Source organism: Primulina eburnea, chromosome 17, assembly GCF_022965805.1.
Source record: "Primulina eburnea isolate SZY01 chromosome 17, ASM2296580v1, whole genome shotgun sequence".
In the NCBI taxonomy this organism is placed as follows: Eukaryota; Viridiplantae; Streptophyta; class Magnoliopsida; order Lamiales; family Gesneriaceae; genus Primulina; species Primulina eburnea.
The window spans coordinates 19357027-19377802 of NC_133117.1; the positions used below are offsets into that span (position 1 = coordinate 19357027).

Genomic DNA, 20776 nt, shown 5'->3' on the forward strand with positions numbered 1-20776 from the left:
GTTTAATTCTGCACTCGTCTGTGAATCTCAGAAATTCAAACAGCATTTCAATCTCCTCCAGCCAAGTCTCACAATCAGCTGGTGTCTCAACACCTCTCAAAATCGGTGGTTGAAATGACTGAAATCTTATCATCTGTGTTTCCATCAGAGTTTCAGACACATCCATCTGATCATAAGATGTACTACCCCGTTCTGGAATTCGTCTAGGAGGAATATCTGATAATCACAGACGTTAGTAATAACATGAGACAAATCCGTCTCAATCCCAATCCTGATCAGCTTACCTCTGATCAATCATTGGTTCTGATCCAGTTTCATAAAATACATATTACCAAATCAACCGATATACAGGTAACATGTAACTTAATCCACAGTAAAAACATACTGAAATCGTAGCATATACAATGTTATTCCAACATTATATGCAATCATATGCCATATAAATCCAGGCAATAAAACATAATATCATGCAAGCATACGTCATGAAATTCCACATTTAAATCAGTCACATGCTAGCAATTACATGCAAGGAAAGAAAATTCATTCTACCCCGCTCACTCTTCTTTATCTCAACGCTAAGGAACCTACAGTTCAAGGACCTAAGCTCTGATACCACCTGTTGTGGGGACCCGGACGCTAATCAAGTTCTTAATCATCATTGGGACTAATTAATCAATTATAAAACAGGGTCTAAAAAAATTTCCTTTTTAAATTGCGGAACGTAGGGAAATAAAACATATATATACATCTCAGTATACAAAATACAAATCCTGTCTTACAAGAAATTTATTCAAACTAGAGTTTAACAACTAATGTCAAGTGTTCAACCCTATCTCAGATCAAAGTCCGAAGTCTCCACTCTAACTCGATCTCTCCTCATCTCCTCGACCCTGAACCTGTCCCACCTGTTGTCAAGTACACATACAGACAAGACAACAGCCGGATAAACCGGTGAGAATAACTCCCAGTATAAATCAATGAAACATGCAATCATATAAACAAATATAAAGCATGGAATAAGGTATCAACAATATGTAACGAATCTGAAACATAATCAATAACACACTGTCAACAGTACTCGTAGCTACTAAATTCAGACTAGACTCAATCCTAGTCTAGGGATCCCGGTTCCAGAAGTTGGCATGTATATATCGACTAACAGTAATAGAAAAGACTCCAGTTCTATCCACGTCGATATAGTATTGATTAACAGTAATAGAAAAGACTCCAGTTCTATCCACACCGATACAGTATCGATTAACAGTAATAGACGAAGCCTTGATTCTATCCACATTGATATATTATCGATTACCAGTAATAGAGCAAGCCCTGATTCTATCCACATTGATATGATATCGATTACTAGTAATAGAACAAAGTCCGATTCTATCCACATCGATATACCATCGATTAACAGTAATAGAAGGAACGATGAATCTATCCACATCGATATAATATCAATTAACAGTAATAGAAGAAGCTATACATCTATCCACATCGATATAATATCAACCAACAGTAATAGAAGAAGCTATCAATCTATCCACATCGATAACCAAACATCCAGTGACAGTCTTTGGCACAACCGCCAATACACCATCTTATGACATCGTGCAATGTGCCCGTGGCGATCCCACCACTAACGGCACTTCTGTCATAAGATTACTCTCCTAATACCTGTAATCTATAATTCAAGAAAACAAGTATATCAATCAATCAAAGCAAATATCAATGCCATAAAGTAAAGTATGTGATTTAGGGAAACCCGAGTCTAAACCGACTCAAGTCCATCTCCCAATACCACATTGACTTATACATTTGTCTTCATGATCTGACGAAGACGAAGACTCCATTTCACGTCTGTCCATGTCAATCTGAATTCACAATATCGAATAGACTGTGTCAATTTACAGCTCAATTTAAAGCCTGTTCTGATCAATATCGAATCAATACACAATCCAATTCATATCGACCATATCACGATATAATCATAATCAATACTGAGTCTGATCAATATCAATTCACTGATGTTTCGACGGTATAATAATACAATCTCAGTAACCCCGTCAATTCCAACATCACAGATATAATACAGAGACTCCTAATTAATATCAATACCAATTCTATACCAATTCTGTACAATCCCGCAATCCCGGCAATACAATCGCAGTACTAACAAATCAACAACTCATCTGATCCCAATCTGACTAATATCAACATATCCAGTGATATAGTACAAATTAGATATCAATCCCCGTATCACAAAATCAATAATACCATGATTCTGATATCAATTCAGTATATTTCAATCGAATAAACTCTGAAAATTCATAACAATTCCATACACAGTCCGTTCTTCAATCTGACTTCAGATATATGATGTCTACTGTGTCAAGAACATCATATCTAACTCCTATTTAATTTAGACAATATCATAAATTCAAAACATGTCTAAACGTAGCAAAACTTACGTCCAGTTGTAGCTTACGTTGATAGGAACTCGGTACTGAAGTCGGATTTAAAATCTGACGGACTGATCGCTCGCAACTCACGATAACAATTCTCGAAGAACACCTGAGCTCCTTTCCTCAATTTTCTCCTTTCTCTACTGATAAAATCGATTGTATGTATATATATATATATACAACTCGTGCATGAGAAACAAGTGGCGAGTTTTCGTAATGCATGCCGCGCGCATATGCGCGCACAAAGCCGCGCATATGCGCCGGTAGTTCTGCCCGGCACTTTCTGCCTCGCGCGCATATGCGCGTGTCTACTCGCGCATAGGCGCCCAAGATTCTGTCCCTGCCGCGCATATGCGCGCCTCCTGCCGCGCATGTGCGCCGATGGTTCTGGTCAAATGGCGCATGTGCGCGCATTCCAATCGCGCGTGTGCGCGGGGACTTCGTTTTATACCTCTTTTGATTTTTCTTTCATCTTTCCCCGTCCAATCCGTTCTGTCTATAATCATCTCGATAAATACCTCAATCCTTTCAGATTAATCCCAGATTATGATAATTATACCCAATTCATTTCAAATTACGGTAATCCAATTCTTGGCCCTTACATCTGTTCCTCGATCGCTTCTCGAATTATATTTAAAACATTGTTTTCATGCATTCGTGTAGAAAGTACATTTTATACATGCAACCATGCACATCATATTCAATTTATGCAATAAAAACTATTTAATTATCTATTTTCCATTTTCCTAGATTTGCATGTATATAAGTCACGTTTTCGTATTTTGGATCTTAAAAATTTCGTACTCGACGCGATCTATAAAAAATTATTAATTTTAATTTATATATGGATCGGGTCTTACAAAAGACCTACCATCAACATAAAAACTCTCATGAGACCATCTCATTAGTTCATTTTAGTGAAACGGGTCTTCTATCCGACCTGACACTTAAAAAATATTATTTTTTATCTAAACAATATTATTTTTCAATATGAATATATATCGGATCGACACAGCTCACAGATATAGAACTATAAGACTGTTTTATAAAGATTATTATATATAGAGACATATGATATTTATAGATAATTTGTTTTTAGCTAAAATAACTTTTTATGATATTTTCTAAGGGAAAAGTAATATAAGAATTTTATTGAGATAATAACCCGAAAAATTTATATGGCAATTACTTTCTTTAAGCATATTTTATGAAAAATATTAGATTTTAAATCCTGGAAAAGAGATGTAAAAATTTGATAGATTTGAGTTTTATATTCAAAACAATGTTGAAATAATGTTTTAGATACGAAAGCTTTTAAAGTAATTTTTTTGATAATTGTTTCTAAAATATTAAAATAAGTAATGTTTTTGACAAAAACTTGTGTGAGACGGTCTCATGGGTTGTATTTGTGAGACGGATCTCTTATTTGGGTCACCCATAAAAAAGTATTACTTTTTATACTAAGGGTGTGTTTGGTTGAGTGGATTAAATAAAAATAAATTAATAGTCAAATATTTATCGTTAAAATTTTACGTTGTTTTAATAATAATTTTGATCCGGTTTAAGATCCAATTTTATGGATAACTATTTGATTAATAAATTTGGATCTTAAATCGGGTCAAAATGATTATTAAAACATCTTAAAATTTTAACGATAAATATTTGACTATTAATCCAATCAACCAAACATACCCTAAGAGTATTACTCTTTATTGTGAATATGAGTAGGATTGACCCGTCTCACAGATTATGATCCGTGAGACGTTCTCACATGAGATCTACTCAAAGTTTTTTTAGTTGGATATATTCACTGATAATCGTAATACAAAAATCTCATGAGACTGATTTTGTTAGATGAATCTCCTATATATTCTGATAAACAAAAAATGATATTTTTTGTATCAATTTTTGTTAAAATTATTATTTTTCAATTTAAATATTGATCGATCTTTATCATGAATATATTAATTCTCACACACGCACATTTGTATAGAAAAAAATATGATACAAGATTAGAATATTTCATTCTATATTAGTCTTGATTGGTATCTGCATGGTGTGAAGTCCCAAGAAAGCCCAAACACAATCTGGTGACATCACAGCCTTACACGTGTTCCTCAAGCTGCCCAACATGATATACAGTAACATGGCCGTAACTTAGCATGTCATTTACACGGAACAATTTTTCTTCAATATATATTTCGTAAATTGTTATTATTTAATTCACAGAAAAAAAAACACTTCTTCTCACTCTGTTTTTTCACCATCGCCATCGTCCTCATAATCGCCAGAAATCACGAATTTTGTAACGCTGGCGAGATTAATTTTCTGGTGACCTTTTGCAGGTAAAAGTGAGACAGCGTGTGAAGGGAAAGATTTCTGGGTTTTTGATATGTTTGTCGGTGCTTGGATTATGGCTTTTGTATTGATTGGCTTGCTTTTGATTATGGGTTTTTCTTTCTTTGCGTTTAAAGATTGATTGTTTTTGAATGGTTGATTGAATCTGATGTACTCTGTTGCATGATAGATGTTTAGTGGGGTGCAATTTTCCATGGGTGTTGTTGATCATTGATGTGGTTTGATTCTTCGGTTTTTTGTGCTGTAGTTTCTGTTTTTTGGTTTCATCTGTTTCTTAAGTTCTGGGTATTATAAAAATATTCTGTTCATTTTCGGGTTGTTTGGTTATTTTGCTGGTATAGTGGTGTATATGGGATGATGTTTGATTACTTGACTTTGTCTGTTGTTATGGTTTTTTACTGTTTTTTTTTGTGAGACGGGTTGATTGAAAATTGATATATTTATGTGCAGTAGTGTTGGGATTTTTGAATGGAAAACAGAGGTCAGAAGAGAACTGAAACAGTGGATGAATTGCCAGCCGACAAGAGAGCGTGCAGTTCGTTTGAGTTCCGTCCGAGCACCTCAAACTCGTCTGCCCAAACACCAATGAGCTCTTCTCATGAAGCCCATGATGCTGAAATGGAAACATCGTCTTCCACTTCTGGGTCAACAAGATCAGAGGTTGACGGAGAGAAGGAATCAACTAATGGCTCGTGTGATTCAGATAGTAGTCTCCGTGATTATTATAGGCATCAATCAACCAGTGATCACACTAAATTTAAGAAAGTGCTGTCGAGTTTGAGTGAGCAGTTTGAAGAATCAGTACAGTTGGCTCTACTCACCGAGCTTTGCGAATTGCTATCCTTTTGTAGTGATAGTTCTTTATCGAGCCTAATGGCCGACTCTTTTTCCCCATTACTCGTCAAGCTGGCGAGACATGAGGGCAATCCTGATATAATTCTCTTGTCAATAAGGGCGATAACTTATTTGTGTGATGCTAATCCTCGATCCTCTGGTTTTCTTGTGAGGCATGATGCTGTCCCTACTCTTTGTCAAAGATTAATGGCTATTGAATACTTGGACGTTGCAGAGCAAGTATGCTGCTGAAACTTTATGTGTTTAGAATATAGTCGTAAAACACTTGCTCGTGTAAGCATGTGAATTTTTTTCTATGTAATTTGTATCTGGTTTCTTACGTTCATCTATGTTCCCAATGTAGTGTTTGCAAGCTTTAAAGAAAATTTCACGTGAGCAACCTCTTGCTTGCTTGCAATCTGGTGCAATCATGGCTGTTTTGAGTTATATTGATTTCTTCTCAACAAGTGTGCAGGTATTTAGTAGGTGTTTAGGCAAAACATTTTACAACATTGTGTCTATATGGCGCTATGCCATTTAAGTCTTATCCTTCTTTCCTTTTGTTTTCTCGTATCTTAGAGGATTGCGCTTTCAACTGTGGTCAATATATGTAAGAAACAAAATTCTGAATCTCCTTCGTTTTTCATGGAGGCAGTTCGCCATTTAAGTCTTATCCTTCTTTCCTTTTGTTTTCTCGTATCTTAGAGGATTGCGCTTTCAACTGTGGTCAATATATGTAAGAAACAAAATTCTGAATCTCCTTCGTTTTTCATGGAGGCAGTTCCAATTTTGTGTAATCTTCTACAGTATGAGGATAGACAGGTATACATTTGAAAATGAATCATCTTTGAACGTTAACTGTATGAAAATCGCTTATTAGTGTTTTCTAATAATCAATTTATATCCCTTTTAGCTTGTTGAAAGTGTGGCCACTTGCTTGATTAGAATAGTTGAGCAAGTCTATCATTCTCCAGATATGCTTGATGAAATTTGTAGGCATGGGCTGGTACAGCGTGCAGTACATCTCATTGGCTTAAATAGTCGCACTACCCTTTGCCAATTGACAAATACAGTAAGCAAAAATTTTGTACCCAATGTTGAGAAATATTACTGCAGGGAAAGATTTCATTTGTAGTTTCTTTATGAGTTATAATTCTTATAAATGACTTGCAGGGCTTAATTGGATTACTTGCCAAGATGGCTGCTGGCTCTACTATTGCATTTAAGGCACTTTTTGAGCTAAATATAAGCAGCACAGTGAAGGACATGCTATCCTCTTATGATCTGTCTCATGTAACACACTCTATCGCCATGTTGGATGGACATTACAGTCAGGTATGCTGTTGTGATGTTTCAATGCCAGATTATCGCTAAAATATAGCTTAATTTGAGCAATTTTTACTGTATTCTTCACTACTGACTAAGCAGGGATCTTTATCTTTTGTTCACAATTCAAAAGTAACGTGCTGTCACCTATAGTTTGGATATTTAAATTGAACATTAGCGAATCTATGTATTTGGAATTTAATCACTCTATAATGGATTATTAGAGTTCGTTTGCAATTTCAATACCAGTTTATTCAAGCTTTCTTGTTATTTAGCAAAGAATTATTTGGTAGAAGTCCATCTAAGTCTGTACACTTGTGCTTTATCTTTGCCACTTACTCGGGTCTATATTTCTTAGATACATGAAGTTTTGAAGTTATTGAATGAGCTTCTCCCGGCAGTTTGTATAGAACAGGATGGTCAACTAAAGTCAGACAAGGAGGATTTTCTTTTGAGCCATCCCGATGTTCTCCCCAAGTTTGGAGTTGATTTACTTCCTATATTGATTCGGGTTGGTACTTTCACAAGTGATTACCTTGGGGTTTTCCTAGTTTTCGCTTCCTAGTCTTTAACCTGCCTGTTTTATTTTTAAGCAGGTGGTGAGTTCTGGCGTCAATCTGATTTTATCTTACGGCTGTCTCTCTGTTATCTATAAGTTAGTTCATTTCAGCACGTCGGAGATGCTTCGAAGTTTGCTACAAACTGCTACCTTTTCAAGGTGAAATGGTTTCTTTTCTACTTGGCGATATTTTTTGTCAATGTTTATCCATTTTAATCTGAACATTGCATTCTCTTGTTTGGACCGACAGCTTCTTGGCTGGAGTATTTGCGAGAAAGGATCATCATGTAATATTATTGGCTCTTCAAATTGTTGATACTTTAATGCTCAAGCTTCCACGTGTTTTCTTGAATTCCTTTATGAAGGAAGGTGTCCTGTTTGCCATCTTGGCACTGATTTCTCCAGATAAAGATTTGAAACTCTTTCCAGTTTTTGATGGCATGTGCCTGGAAACTAATGGAGCACAAAAATCATCTTGCCGAGAAGTATACAGATGCCCGTGTTATGCATTTGATAAGGGTCAGTCTTCAAAATCTCCCGAAAATAGATGCTGCAAGCTTCAGGAAGACACTGTACATAATCTTGCTAGGCATATTTGGGGTACATTCTTTGAAACTGAATCGATGAACCGTGAGAAAGGTGTCACCGATATTCTTCAGAAGCTCAGGAATTTATCAATTGCATTAACAACCCTGTTGAGTAACTCCCAGGAGGATGCTACTTGCAGTCAACTGGAAGAAGAGATTTATGGTGTATTGCATCAAATAGTCTCAGAGCTTAATGAGAAAGACTCCATTTCCACTTTTGAGTTGGTTGAGAGTGGGGTTATTAAAGCACTAGTTACCTACGTATCAAATGGGATGCATCTTGTAGGACAAGAAACCAATGATACAGCTAATCTATGTTACCAAACTGAAAAAAGGTTTGAGGTGTTTGGACGGCTACTATTGTCATGCACTGATCCAGCTTTGGAGAAATTCCCCCTTTTGACAATTGTACGAAGATTACAAAGTGCTCTGTCTTCTGTTGAAAATTTCCCTGTTGTCTTAAATCATGCATCTAAGCTGAGAAACTCTTATGCTACTGTTCCATATGGGCGTTGCACTTCATATCCATGTCTCAAAGTTAAGTTTGAGAGGGAAAAAGGGGAGAACTCTCTTCGCGATTACTCTGAAGATATTGTGAATGTTGACCCTTTCTTGCCTCTGGATGCAATTGAAGGATTTTTGCGGCCTAGAGTTTGTAACATTGACCCCAAGAATTCGACTGTGTGGTCAAAGGAATTAAAGGAGAATGATAGTGCAAGTTCTCATTCACCATCGTACTCGAATGATCCAATATACAAATTTGCTGATGGTATCGTGTCTACAGAAATGGTTGTTGATGTTCATAAACCACAGGTCTATTCTGTTTTTAGCTGAAGGATTATAAATACGCTTAGATCTTATAATTTCTTCGGGGAAAATGAAATTCGGTTATATTTCTCAACCTTTCCCTTAATTAGACACGAGTATACATCTGATTTGTTCTTTCTTCTTTACAGGATGGAAGGTGGGATATATTGTTGCCTTCACCCAGAGATACAGAAAGTACAGCAAGTTCTGGACGAGAAATTTTGGATGCAGAGAAAATAACTCGGGTCGATATGGTATAGTGCCTTCTTCTTGGTCATTGCTACATGTTTGTGCTTATTATCTGTAATTATTATATATTTGTGAAACATCCCTTCCTTTTAAACTTTAAAATATAATAAATACTACTATTTTTTTAATAACATTTTCTTCTAGACTTCGAAACTATCCAACATAAATAAACTAATATTTAAAAAACTTAAATGAATAAAAATCCGTAAATCATTAATCATAAAACGTAAGTCGACTTAAAATAATCCAACAATTTGAGCTTCAATTTTTTAAACTCTAAATACTAAGCTAATGCGGAAATTAGATATTTGTCCATCGAGAGTGTACTGTCGGACCCGATCCATTCAAGCGTCAGCTCCCTCAACATTATCCTCCCCTGCAATCATTCAACCTAGCGAGTTTAATGACTCATCACGTTCTAACCATACGTACCAAATAATAAATATACAGGTACATGCATTTAAAAATCATGCTTTTATTTAAAATAAGCTAGCATAAAACTTGTAAGCGTAAATAAATCATAAAGCTTTTCATCATCATATATAATTTTGGATGGAGTTTGATCTTTGAAAGTGACTATCCTTTATCATTCATTCTCTAGTTGACTGATCAATCTATATACACCAAGTAACTGGGGGCGGGGCGTCAACAACTCTTGTCACTGGGCCGTGGCCAAATATGAAAATACGATCGTTGCGCTCCCTCTGGGGCCTTCTCCCGTAAACGTGCTCCCTCTGGGCCTTTTCCCTCACGATATTTCTACTTGTAAGTTCATCGTCCCTTCTTAAAATAGATCCCCACATATCCTATATGTAACGGTCAATTCACATCCTTTAAAGTTTTTTTCTTTTCTTTTTATTATAAAATATCGTATCCTTCAAAAATCGTAAAATAACATTTTTTGGGAAAATCGTTTAGCCTTAGCATATATCGTAAATATATAATATTTTCATCATAAACATTTTAAAATATCATTTAGCATTTATTATGATTCTTCGGGACACTGCCAGACCTTCGAACTACCCGGGACGTAAAATGACCGTGTTATCCCTTGACCTCGAACTTCCCAATTTCGACATTTTCTTACTTTTGTAGATTCGAGCTTATCCCATAGCATCATATGAGGTTAAATTTGACTTCTAATATTTTTCTTAGACGTAAACTCGAGCTTTTCGATTTAATTACTTAATAGCTAAACCATAAAACATTTCGAACCCGAATTAATTCAAAACTTAATATTTTTTTCCCAAATTAACTACCCCCGTGAGTCATGAACTATCCCCCATGAACCACGGTTCGAGCCCCATCTCTTCCCTAATCCATATTCGAACCCTTATTCGCAAATCAAGCCATCGCACTCAAAACTCTCGAGCCACCTTCGACCAGCCCCTAGCCAAACCAACTCCAGCCCCTTAGACACCCTCTTAGGACCCTACTGGACCGCTCACGCACCAGCTCTCGCGCTCAGCCAACCATGCGCCATCTTTCTCCATTTCTTTCCCCAAAACCGTCCGCCCTAGGCCCCAACCGAGCCCTCAACGCTTACCTATCATTCTACCCTTGTTTCCAACAACACTATGACTCTCTAGGACCATGAATCGACCCAACACAGGGCCTTGATCACTGCTGGACAGCCCGCACGCAGCCTCCCCTCGCAAGTGCCTAAACCGAACTCAACACATGCAATAATCTTAACCGAGGCTCGGCGCTTTCCACTCTCTGTCTCCGGCCAACCACCGATATTCGCCTGAAAATATTTAAATTATGCAATCGAACAAAATTACACAATTAATCATTTAGTCACTCGAAATATATCATTCATGCATCCAAAATCATTTAATTAAAATATTTTAGCAATTTAATAATTTTCATGTATGTGGTGTACGTGGACTGATTTTCGGGCGTTACAATTTGTCTTTGTTATTTTTAACCATTTTCTCCATTTATTTGGTCTCACATTTAGCTATTCTTGTAGAAAATAGTTGTACTTCGGTTTCTCTTCTCCATGTCGAAGTCTGTCTGATTCTTTTCTCCGTTATATTCATTTGGTTTCTATCTGATCATGTAAAAGGCTGCTTTTCAGCAAGAGGAGGATAATAATCTTCAAAAGGATGATGCTGTAAAAACAGATCAACCAAGACGCAGTAACAGCGAAGAAACTTCACAGAAGTTATATTTTTGTTTCGAAGGGCAGCAACTGGACTGTAAATTGACACTGTATCAGTCTATACTCAAACAGCAAAATGAACTAGAACACGATATTATACCGAGTGCATGTTTGTGGACTCGTGTTTATAAAATAACTTATAAAAGAAGTTCATTTTGCCAGCCATCTTCATGTAATTCAGGACCAGTTTTTTCTGAAGTTGATGTGGAGAAATTGCGGTCAGCTGATGACATATTATTCCTTCTGAGGAGCTTGGAAAGAATAAACAGAATGAGACTTCACCAGATGTCTTGTCAGAGAATGCACGTGTTTGCTGAAGGAAGAACGGGTGATTTGGATAAGTTTGATGTAGCGGTTTATGATGTTTCCCAAAATGAATTTGTCAACAGTAAGTTGAGCGAAAAACTGGAACAGCAGATGCGAGATCCTATGGCTGTCTCTGTTGGGGGTATGCCTGCATGGTGCACCCAGTTAATGGCTTGGTACCCATTTTTATTTGCTTTTGAAGTAAAGTGTAAATATTTCCATATTGCGGCATTTGGCAGATCACCAGCTCAAATTCTTCCATCATCTCAAACTTACGATGGAAGTTCTAGCGCCAGGCAGCAAAATCACGGGAACTTTCCACGCAAGAAGTTTTTGGTTAACAGGAATACAATTCTAGAATCTGCTGCTCGCATGATGGAACTCAATGCCCATCAAAAGGTTCTTCTTGAAGTGGAATATAATGAGGAGGTTGGTACTGGTCTTGGTCCAACGCTGGAATTCTACACACTGGTATGCCACGAGTTTCAGAGAAATGGCTTGCGAATGTGGAGAGAAGACCAAGTTGACTGCTTGAATTCTGCAGAGGCTGAGAATCTTGGATTTCTGGATTCTCCTGTTGGACTCTTCCCCCGACCTTGGTCACCTTCATTGAGTACAGAAAGTAGCACACCATTTTCAGAAGTGATTAAAAAGTTCAAACTTTTGGGTCAAATAGTTGCAAAAGCACTTCAAGATGGAAGAGTTTTAGATCTTCCATTTTCTGATGCTTTCTATAAACTTGTTCTGGACAAGGTATGCTAGTTTGGTGTTGACAAATGACAAGTATGGTTATTGATACATATAACAATGTTTTTGATGCATTCTCTTTTATATAGGAACTTACTGTGCATGACATCCGGTCAATTGATCCTTCATTAGGAAAGGCTTTATTAGAATTTCAGGCTGTAGTAGAAAGGAAGAGGTGTTTGAGATCCCTTTCTGTAGAAGAATCACAAGATCCTGGCGTGGGCGTGTGTTTCCGGAGCATAAAAATTGAGGATCTCTGCCTTGATTTTACTCTTCCAGGGTATCCAGATTATGATCTTGTCTCTGCACCTGATTCAAAGATGGTTAGATTTTCCACTGTCATTCTTCTTTGCCTAAAAATTTGGTTGATAAAATTGGATGCATTCGTTGTATTTTAAATTGATATTACAGGTAAATCTGGACAATATAGAGGAATATATTACCCTCATAGTTGATGCTACAATAAAGTCTGGAGTTTCTAGACAAGTGGAAGCATTTAAGTCAGGTTTTGATCAGGTTTGTTATCTGTCCTTCATGAATGGTCGTTTGCCTTATTTTTGTGAGATGCACTTTGAATATTTCCTTCTCTTTTCTTTCCTTATGTGCTATTCACGAGAAATATTGTGTTGATTTTGTTGATGAATCTTTTGCACTTGTGAAGTGCCAATGCTTCAATTTTGTTCTCTGTAGGAAGATCTTGGAGTGTAATATATATATATATATATATATAAATATGTTATCCCAAATACTTGCAACTTGAGTAAGCTTTGTGATAATAGAATACCCTTTTCCACCCGCTGACATACAAAGATACTCGGTACATGTGTGATGAGTTTAGTTGTTCCTGCCATTATCGGTAAATGATCTGTATGTTGCTTCTTAAGTTTAAAATTCTCTCTCCCCGGATTTTAAAGAGCATCCTTTCATATCTTTGCTAGATCCCTTTTTTGTGTACTTGATTTTTCATGATATGATATATTAATGACTTTCTAATATGTGCTTCTCTCCATCTTTTGCAATGGGTTTCAGGTCTTATCTGTCCAGCATCTTAAAGTTTTCACCGAAGAAGAGTTGGAACGCTTACTGTGCGGAGAACATGTACTATGGAATGTATGTATTGCTAACAAATCTAGCTTCCCCGTGAATGTCATACTTGTCCTTGTCTCCAAATGATCTTTATATATTCTATTCCTTTGAGACAGTCGGACGAGCTTTTGGATTACATTAAATTCGACCATGGATACACTATCAGTAGTCCCCCAGTTGTCAATGTTAGTACGGTGGAATCTCTTGATTTCATATCTTATCAATCCTTCATTTGAGCTAAGAAGTATCCTTTCAACTATCAGTTACTTGAAATCATGCGAGAGTTTGACCGTGAGCAGCAACGAGCATTCTTGCAGTTCGTGACTGGTGCGCCCCGCCTTCCCACTGGGGGCTTGGCTTCTCTCAACCCGAAACTGACAATAGTTCGGAAGGTCGGAACTAAGACATCCCTCGTGTGCGAGCATACACCTTTCTCCACTAGACTGTAATTACTAACATTCTGTTTTTTTTTTGTTTTTTTTTTATTTTAACTTTCTTGACAGCATTGTGGCAAATGGATAGACGCAGACTTACCCAGTGTGATGACCTGTGCAAATTATCTGAAGCTCCCAGCTTACTCAACGAAAGTCGACCTCGTTCTTTCTATTCTATCCGCGATACCTTTCTTCTTCTCTTTCCTGGATCAAACCGGCTAACTTTCGCGTATACTTCATGCAGGAAGTTATGAAAGAGAAGCTGCTATACGCCATAACCGAAGGGCAAGGATCATTCCACCTTTCATAATCTTCTTCTTTTCGCGGAAACAGGTATGTATATATCTATAGGCTATAGCATGTGAATATGGGATTAGGGTAGCTGGTTGAAAAAATAGTGGAGCAAATTGAATGATTGGAGGAAAGAGAGCTGATTGAAGTATACCTGTGAAGATGAGTAGGCATGGTTGATGGTTAATGTACAGAACTTAGGGTCGTTTTCTATTTCTTTACAAAGATTGTTTAGATTTTAACCTTTATTATATCCATTAATAATTATTCCTCATCCAAGTTTACATGATTCAAATATAATAATATGCATATGTGCGCATTAAATATTACTAGGTAGGAGCACCTCAATTTTTGAGGTGTCTTACTCAGGTTTGTAGTACAACATATTTGTATGTATATTTTTATCCTGAATAAATAACCCGTATTTGTATTTGTGGGTCTTATTTAATAATTTAATTTTAAAAGCTAGAAATATTATGAGCATAGTGATTTTTTATTTTCTTTTATATATGTAGTCATACAGTTAGTATTTCAAGTTGGCACTGTGCTTAACAAAGTACAAAATATGAAAAACAAAGAATTTATAAAAGTGAAAATAGTTAGGAAAAAGATTGAGTTGGTGTTCAAATGGGAGAATTTTAAGAACATGTCTCAAATTAGACAAAGTTTTTGTTCACTTTAAAATTTAATCAGGGATCTACTCCATAATTAAGTATTATAAATTCAAAAATAGAGTGTCCATATTTAAATCATGGTAGTGATTGTAAGAGTGTCAAACTTAATGATATGGTTGACGCTAATGGATTTAAGAACGTTGTAATTTTAACTTAAATATTAGTTGTAGTTTGAGCTATTAAACAATGGATAAGAGCAATTAAAATCTTAGAGCAATCAAAGAAATTTGAATACTTGTTAATGTTGACATGATTTCATTAGATTTAACGTTTTTTTACTTGAAACTTTAGTTGACGTATTTATGAATTTTGTAACTTCGAGTTTTTAAAATATTTAAACATGTGAGTAAATTTAATTCACATGACAGCTGATAGATGACTACAACGAGGGACTAATAAAAGAAATTAAAGTTTATGAATAGAAATTGTTTGGAACTCGTATTAAGTAGAAAGAGCATGTCGGAAATATGTAAAAAAAAAATAAATTAATAGTGAGAGGATAATAAGTAAATATACAGAGTAACGAAGTGGGAAAAAAAATAAATTAATAGTGAGAGGATAAAAAGTAAATATACAGAGTAACGAAGTGGGAAGCAGTTTTCATATGCGTTGATTTGTTCAAGCATAATATAAAACTTATAATACTTTTATACACATGGACTACGACTAAGAATTTTCGATTGCTCGGCTTTGATGAGCTGTAAATACTTTAGCATCTTGTCATCCTTAGCTTCATACACGCCCTTTATCTGTTGAGTAATGAGTTGCGAATCAGAATACAGAATAATCCAGGAAGCTCCGAATTCCCGGGCAGCTTGGATACCAGCTAGGACAGCCTCATACTCGGCTTCATTGTTGGTTACCCGGGAGTCAATCCTCAGTGCTAGTCTAATCTTTTCTCCGGGGGGAGATATTATCACAACCCCTACTCCACACCCGGTAAGGCTAGACGCCCCATCCACGAATATTCTCCATACTTCCTCCTCATTGGGTTGGACCATCTCGGACAAAAAATCTGACAGAGCTTGTGCTTTGATGGCCACCCGGGGTTTGGATTCAATGTCATACTCCCCCAACTCTACTGTCCATTTGATCATCCGCCCGGATACTTTAGAGTGAGTCATAATCCTGTCGAGAGGACTATTGTTAAGAACAATGATTTGATGTGACAGGAAGTAGGGCCTTAGCTTCCGGGCGGTCATGATCAAGGCCAAATCAATCTTCTCCACTTCGCTGTACCGGAGCTCAACCTGCTTCTTTTATTAGAACTGAGCTGACAGCATATTCCGTAGTAGATAGATACACAAATAATTTTTCCCCGGGCTCCGGTTTCACCAATACAGGAAGCTCTGCAAGATGAATCTTCAAGTCCTGGAAAGCCTCTTCACATTTCTCATCCCATCCAAATTGCTGGGCCTTCCTCAAGACTTGAAAGAAAGGATAACTCCTATGCGCTGACGAGAAATAAATCGAGAAAGGGAAGCAATCCTCCCAGTCAGCTTCTGCACTTCTTTGACAGATCAGGGAGATGACATACTTAGCACAGATTTGACTTTCTCCTGATTCACCTCGATCCCCGATCTGTCACTATGAATCCCAAGAATTTTCCACTCTTTACGCCAAAAATGCACTTGGCAAGGTTAAGCTTGATCCCGTAATGCACGAGAGTGGCAAAGGTTTCCTCTAGATCAACAATAAAGCTCGCAACCTCCCAGGACTTGCCTAGAATATCATCCACATAGACTTCCACGCTTCACCCCAGCTGCTTCTCAAAGACTTTGTTCATCAGACGCTGTTAAGTAGCTCCTGCATTCTTCAACCCGAAAGGCATTACAATGTAACAAAATGTACCTTCCGAGGTGATGAAGCTGGCTTTATCTTGATCACTCTTGGCCAGGGGGATTTGATGATAGCCCTGGTATGCGTCCATTAAACTCAGCAATTCGAAGCCTGATGTGGAATCCACCAATTGATCACTACGGGGTAGAGGATAATGATCCTTGGGACATGCCTTATTAAGATCGCGGAAGTCTACACACATGCGTCACTTTCCGGTAGATTTGGGCACCAATACCACATACGAGAGCAATGTAGGGAATTGAATTTCCCGAATGTGGCCGGCCTTCAGGAGTTCTTTCACTTGCTAATCAATAACTTTGTCCTTTTCAGGACCAAAGTTTCTCTTCTTTTGCTTCACCGGGTGAGATCCCGGGAGAATGTTCAGTTGGTGCTCCGATATCAGGAGAGAAATCCCTGTCAACTCCTGTTGGCACCAGGTAAACACATGAATATTAGATTTCATACAGTTAATCAAACTAACCCGGGTGGATACACTGAGGTCCCAAGCCACCCAGATTTGCTGGCCTGGTCCGACTTCTACCATCTCCTGCTCCTCCTCTGCTACAAAATGCACTTCCCCTTCCTTCATCATTCGTCCTCCCACTTCATCCACCCTTGCTCTCTTCTCTTCCCTCTTGGTTTTTCTCTGATCAGCCCGGACTGCCTCGACATAGCATTTTCGAGAAGATGGTTGATCTCCCCGGACCTCTCCTACCCAGGCTCCGACAGGAAACTTTATCTTTTGGTGGTAGTAAACGCCACAGCCTTAAGTTCATTCAAAGCCGGTCTTCCCAAAATGATATTATACGATGATGGGGAGTCTACCACCGTGAATGAAGTCATCACCGTCTTTTTGAGATCCTGGGAGCCCATGGTTAGTGGTATGATAATTCCCCCTTCCGGGTAAACCACGTGGCCAGCAAAGCCAAAGAAGGCAGATTCCACAACTTCCAAGTAATAGCCATGCAAATCCATCTGCACAAAATAATCTTTAAAAATTATATTTACAGAGCTGCCCGAGTCAATAAAGACTCTCAGAATGTCATAATTTTCCACCCGGGCCTGGATGACCAGGGCATCATTGTGGGGTAGATTCACCCCCTTTAGATCCTCCGGGCCGAAACTGATGACTGCCTCGCTCCTCCTCGTCCCTTCTACCTCCATACATTCCCTCATACTTCTCGATTTCCGAGCCCGATTGGAGTCTCCATCAGTAGTTGTGGGGACCCGGGCTCTAACTCAATTCTTTTGGGATTTAATTGGATCTTTGCTAGAAAATGTGGGTCAAAATTTTGCTTTTAACATTAATTCAAATGTATAATTAAAGCATAACATGTCTTTATATTAATTAAACAACATAATGTACATACAAGTCTGTTTAGTACAATCATACACTAGTGTTTAAATACCAACTACAAACATGAATAGTACAAGTCTAATCAGAAAACACTATAAATCTTCAACGCCCGAGATCTCCACGCTAACATCAATCTCTCATCTAGCTCGAGACCCAGATCCTGCCCCACCTGTTGCCATGCACACATACAGACATGACAACAGCCGGATAACTCCGGTGAGAACAATCCCAGTATAAAACATGGATGCATGCAATGTAACTAAATCAAGTATGAAAGCATAGCACATATCCATTATCATGAATTAAAATCTAAACATGTAAAGGAATACAAATCTGTATTCAACATTTAATTCTTGACTCGATTCATTTCTACTCTATGGATCCCGGTGTGAATAAGACGGTCTGTCACCTACTCAACCACTCGGGGTGACGGTACGTCTTATTCCTAGACTTCGGTCAACTCTGTATCGAGGGTCTACACATAGAGAAGATATGCTCCTATGCGTCGATACACCGAAACGTCTAGTTTTGGCCAATCTGCCAATATCTCCTATCTCAGGACTCGAATATAAATCAATAAACAAGACATTACATAATCAAATGTAATAACAATCTAGTATGTGATTTAGGGAAACTCGTATCAAATCTGAATCGAGTTGTGCAATCCCGTGACCACATGAATTATACCTTTCTTGTCGAACAATCGGTCGTAGACGAATTCTCGAATTCAATGTAGCCAATACCAATCTGAAATGGCAATGTGTAGACACATTCTATCAATATACATCTCAATCAACTCAATGTACAAATCTGCAATTGCTTTTAATACAATTCAACGGCGTAACGGCGTGATTTCTCAATACCGATAACTCAATCTCAACATAACAATATCATAATCAATCCCATTAACTCATAATCTCATCCAACACAAATATGTATACTGAAATCTGTATACTCTTCACACAATACATGCTGTAAGTTCGAACTAGTAACATACGGCGTCTGAAAATCGATCCGTTTATGTTTCTACGATGCTCATAATCTCAAGAACACATATTATACAACATATCACAATTTCCTCAACACATATTTTTCAAATCATGTTGAAAGTTAACAATACTCACATCCTTAGCTAGCTCTTGTTGCAAGGATCACAAATCCGTACTCGAAATTAAAATCGGATGGCTAATAGTTGCATAATCTTTGTTGTTAGCTTAAAATCTTGAAGGGAACAAAAGGAATTCTCGGTGCTCTCAGCTGCTGGAATGAATAATGAAGACTCAGCACAAAACATATATATATATCCTGCCATGTGTCAACTTAAGAAACAAAGTGGAATTCTCGCATGCAGCACCGCGGGTGCGGTGAGTTTCTTAGCGCGGGTGCGCTCGTGTTTCGGCAGCATTTCAATTTTCCATAACTCGTCGACCGCGGGTGCGGTGATGCTACGGTCAACCTTCACAAATTTGATATAATACACCGCGGGTGCGGTCTTGTCTGAGGCGCAGGTGCGGTATGGCTTCGGCCATTCTTTCAAAAATTCTCATTTTTATGTCTTGCCTTCTCACCTCTTCAAATCTAACATCACTGACAATTGATAATTCTCGAGCCTTACATTTCTCCCCCTCTTAGACAGGAGTTCGTCCTCGAACTCGTAAGCAAATAATCACGCAAGTATATACAAAACAATATAATCAAAACTGAAATGAAGACTCACATCATATGAATAGTTCGGGATGTTTTTGTCTCATATCAGACTCTGTCTCCCAAGTCGCTTCCTCGATGTCATGACGACTCCACTGCACCTTCACAAGCGGAATGGTCTTGGTTCTAAGCTGTTTCTCCTTCCGATCAAGAATCTGTATCGGTCTTTCCACATAGCTCAGAGTCTGATTTAACTCGGCTTCGTCAGGCTGAATGACATGAGAATCATCTGGCATATATCTGCGTAACATCGATACATGGAATACGTCATGTATTCCCGACAAAGAAGGAGGAAGAGCAAGTCTGTAAGCTCGATCGCCAATCTTCTCAAGGATCTCATACGGACCGACGTATCTAGGAGACAACTTTCCACGCTTGCCAAATCTGACAACGCCTCTGAAAGGTGAAATCTTCAAAAATACTCTGTCTCCCTGCTCAAATACCAACGGTCTGCGTCTGACATTGGCGTATTTCGCTTGCCTATCCTGTGCCGTCTTCATTCGCTTCTGAATGATCTTCACTTTCTCGGTCATCTCACGAATCATATCAGACCCTAACTCTGGTACCTCAGAGATATCCTCCCAGTACAACGGAGATCTGCATTTCTTTCCGTATAAAGCTTCGAACGGTGCCATCTCAATGCTAGTCTGATAGCTGTTGTTGTATGAAAACTCACACAACGGCAATGAATCTTGCCAGCCAGTACCAAAATCTAGTACTACAGCTCTCAGCATGTCTTCTAAAGTCTGGATAGTCCGCTCTGACTGTCCGTCTGTCTGAGGATGATAAGCAGTGCTCAGGTGTAAAGTCGTACCCAAAGCATGCTGCAAACTGTGCCAGAAGTGAGAAGTGAATCGTGGATAACGATCTGATACAATCGACTTCGGCACACCGTGCAATCTGACGACCTCTCTGACATATAATTCTGCCATCTGAGCATATCGATATGTCATTCTGTATGGGATAAAGCACGCTGATTTGGTCAG

At 37.9% G+C, this 20776-nt stretch overlaps 2 protein-coding genes across 4 annotated transcripts; one reads left to right on the forward strand and one right to left on the reverse strand.

Moving 5' to 3' along the window:
- Positions 1-4652: 4652 nt before the first annotated feature.
- On the forward strand, positions 4653-14541 carry LOC140818848 (E3 ubiquitin-protein ligase UPL4-like). Of its 3 annotated transcripts, none has more exons than XM_073178910.1 (18): positions 4653-4810; positions 5274-5897; positions 6022-6132; positions 6363-6479; positions 6571-6729; positions 6831-6992; positions 7342-7494; positions 7580-7701; positions 7793-8942; positions 9086-9190; positions 11269-12411; positions 12495-12728; positions 12817-12921; positions 13435-13515; positions 13608-13676; positions 13755-13883; positions 13995-14078; positions 14170-14541. In XM_073178910.1, exons 2-18 carry the CDS (start codon positions 5292-5294, stop codon positions 14233-14235), a joined length of 4596 nt encoding a protein of 1531 aa, XP_073035011.1. In that variant the 5' UTR covers positions 4653-4810; positions 5274-5291; the 3' UTR covers positions 14236-14541. The 3 variants fall into 3 exon arrangements, with proteins under 3 accessions (XP_073035011.1, XP_073035008.1, XP_073035010.1); XM_073178907.1 differs by having other exon boundaries at positions 11257-12411; positions 14170-14540; XM_073178909.1 differs by having other exon boundaries at positions 4661-4810; positions 5277-5897; positions 11257-12411.
- Positions 14542-15537: 996 nt separating this feature from the next.
- Positions 15538-15891, reverse strand: LOC140817929 (uncharacterized). Its single transcript, XM_073177720.1, has one exon. The coding sequence runs from the start codon at positions 15889-15891 to the stop codon at positions 15538-15540; it is 354 nt and encodes a 117-aa protein (XP_073033821.1).
- Between the last annotated feature and the right edge of the window lie 4885 nt (positions 15892-20776).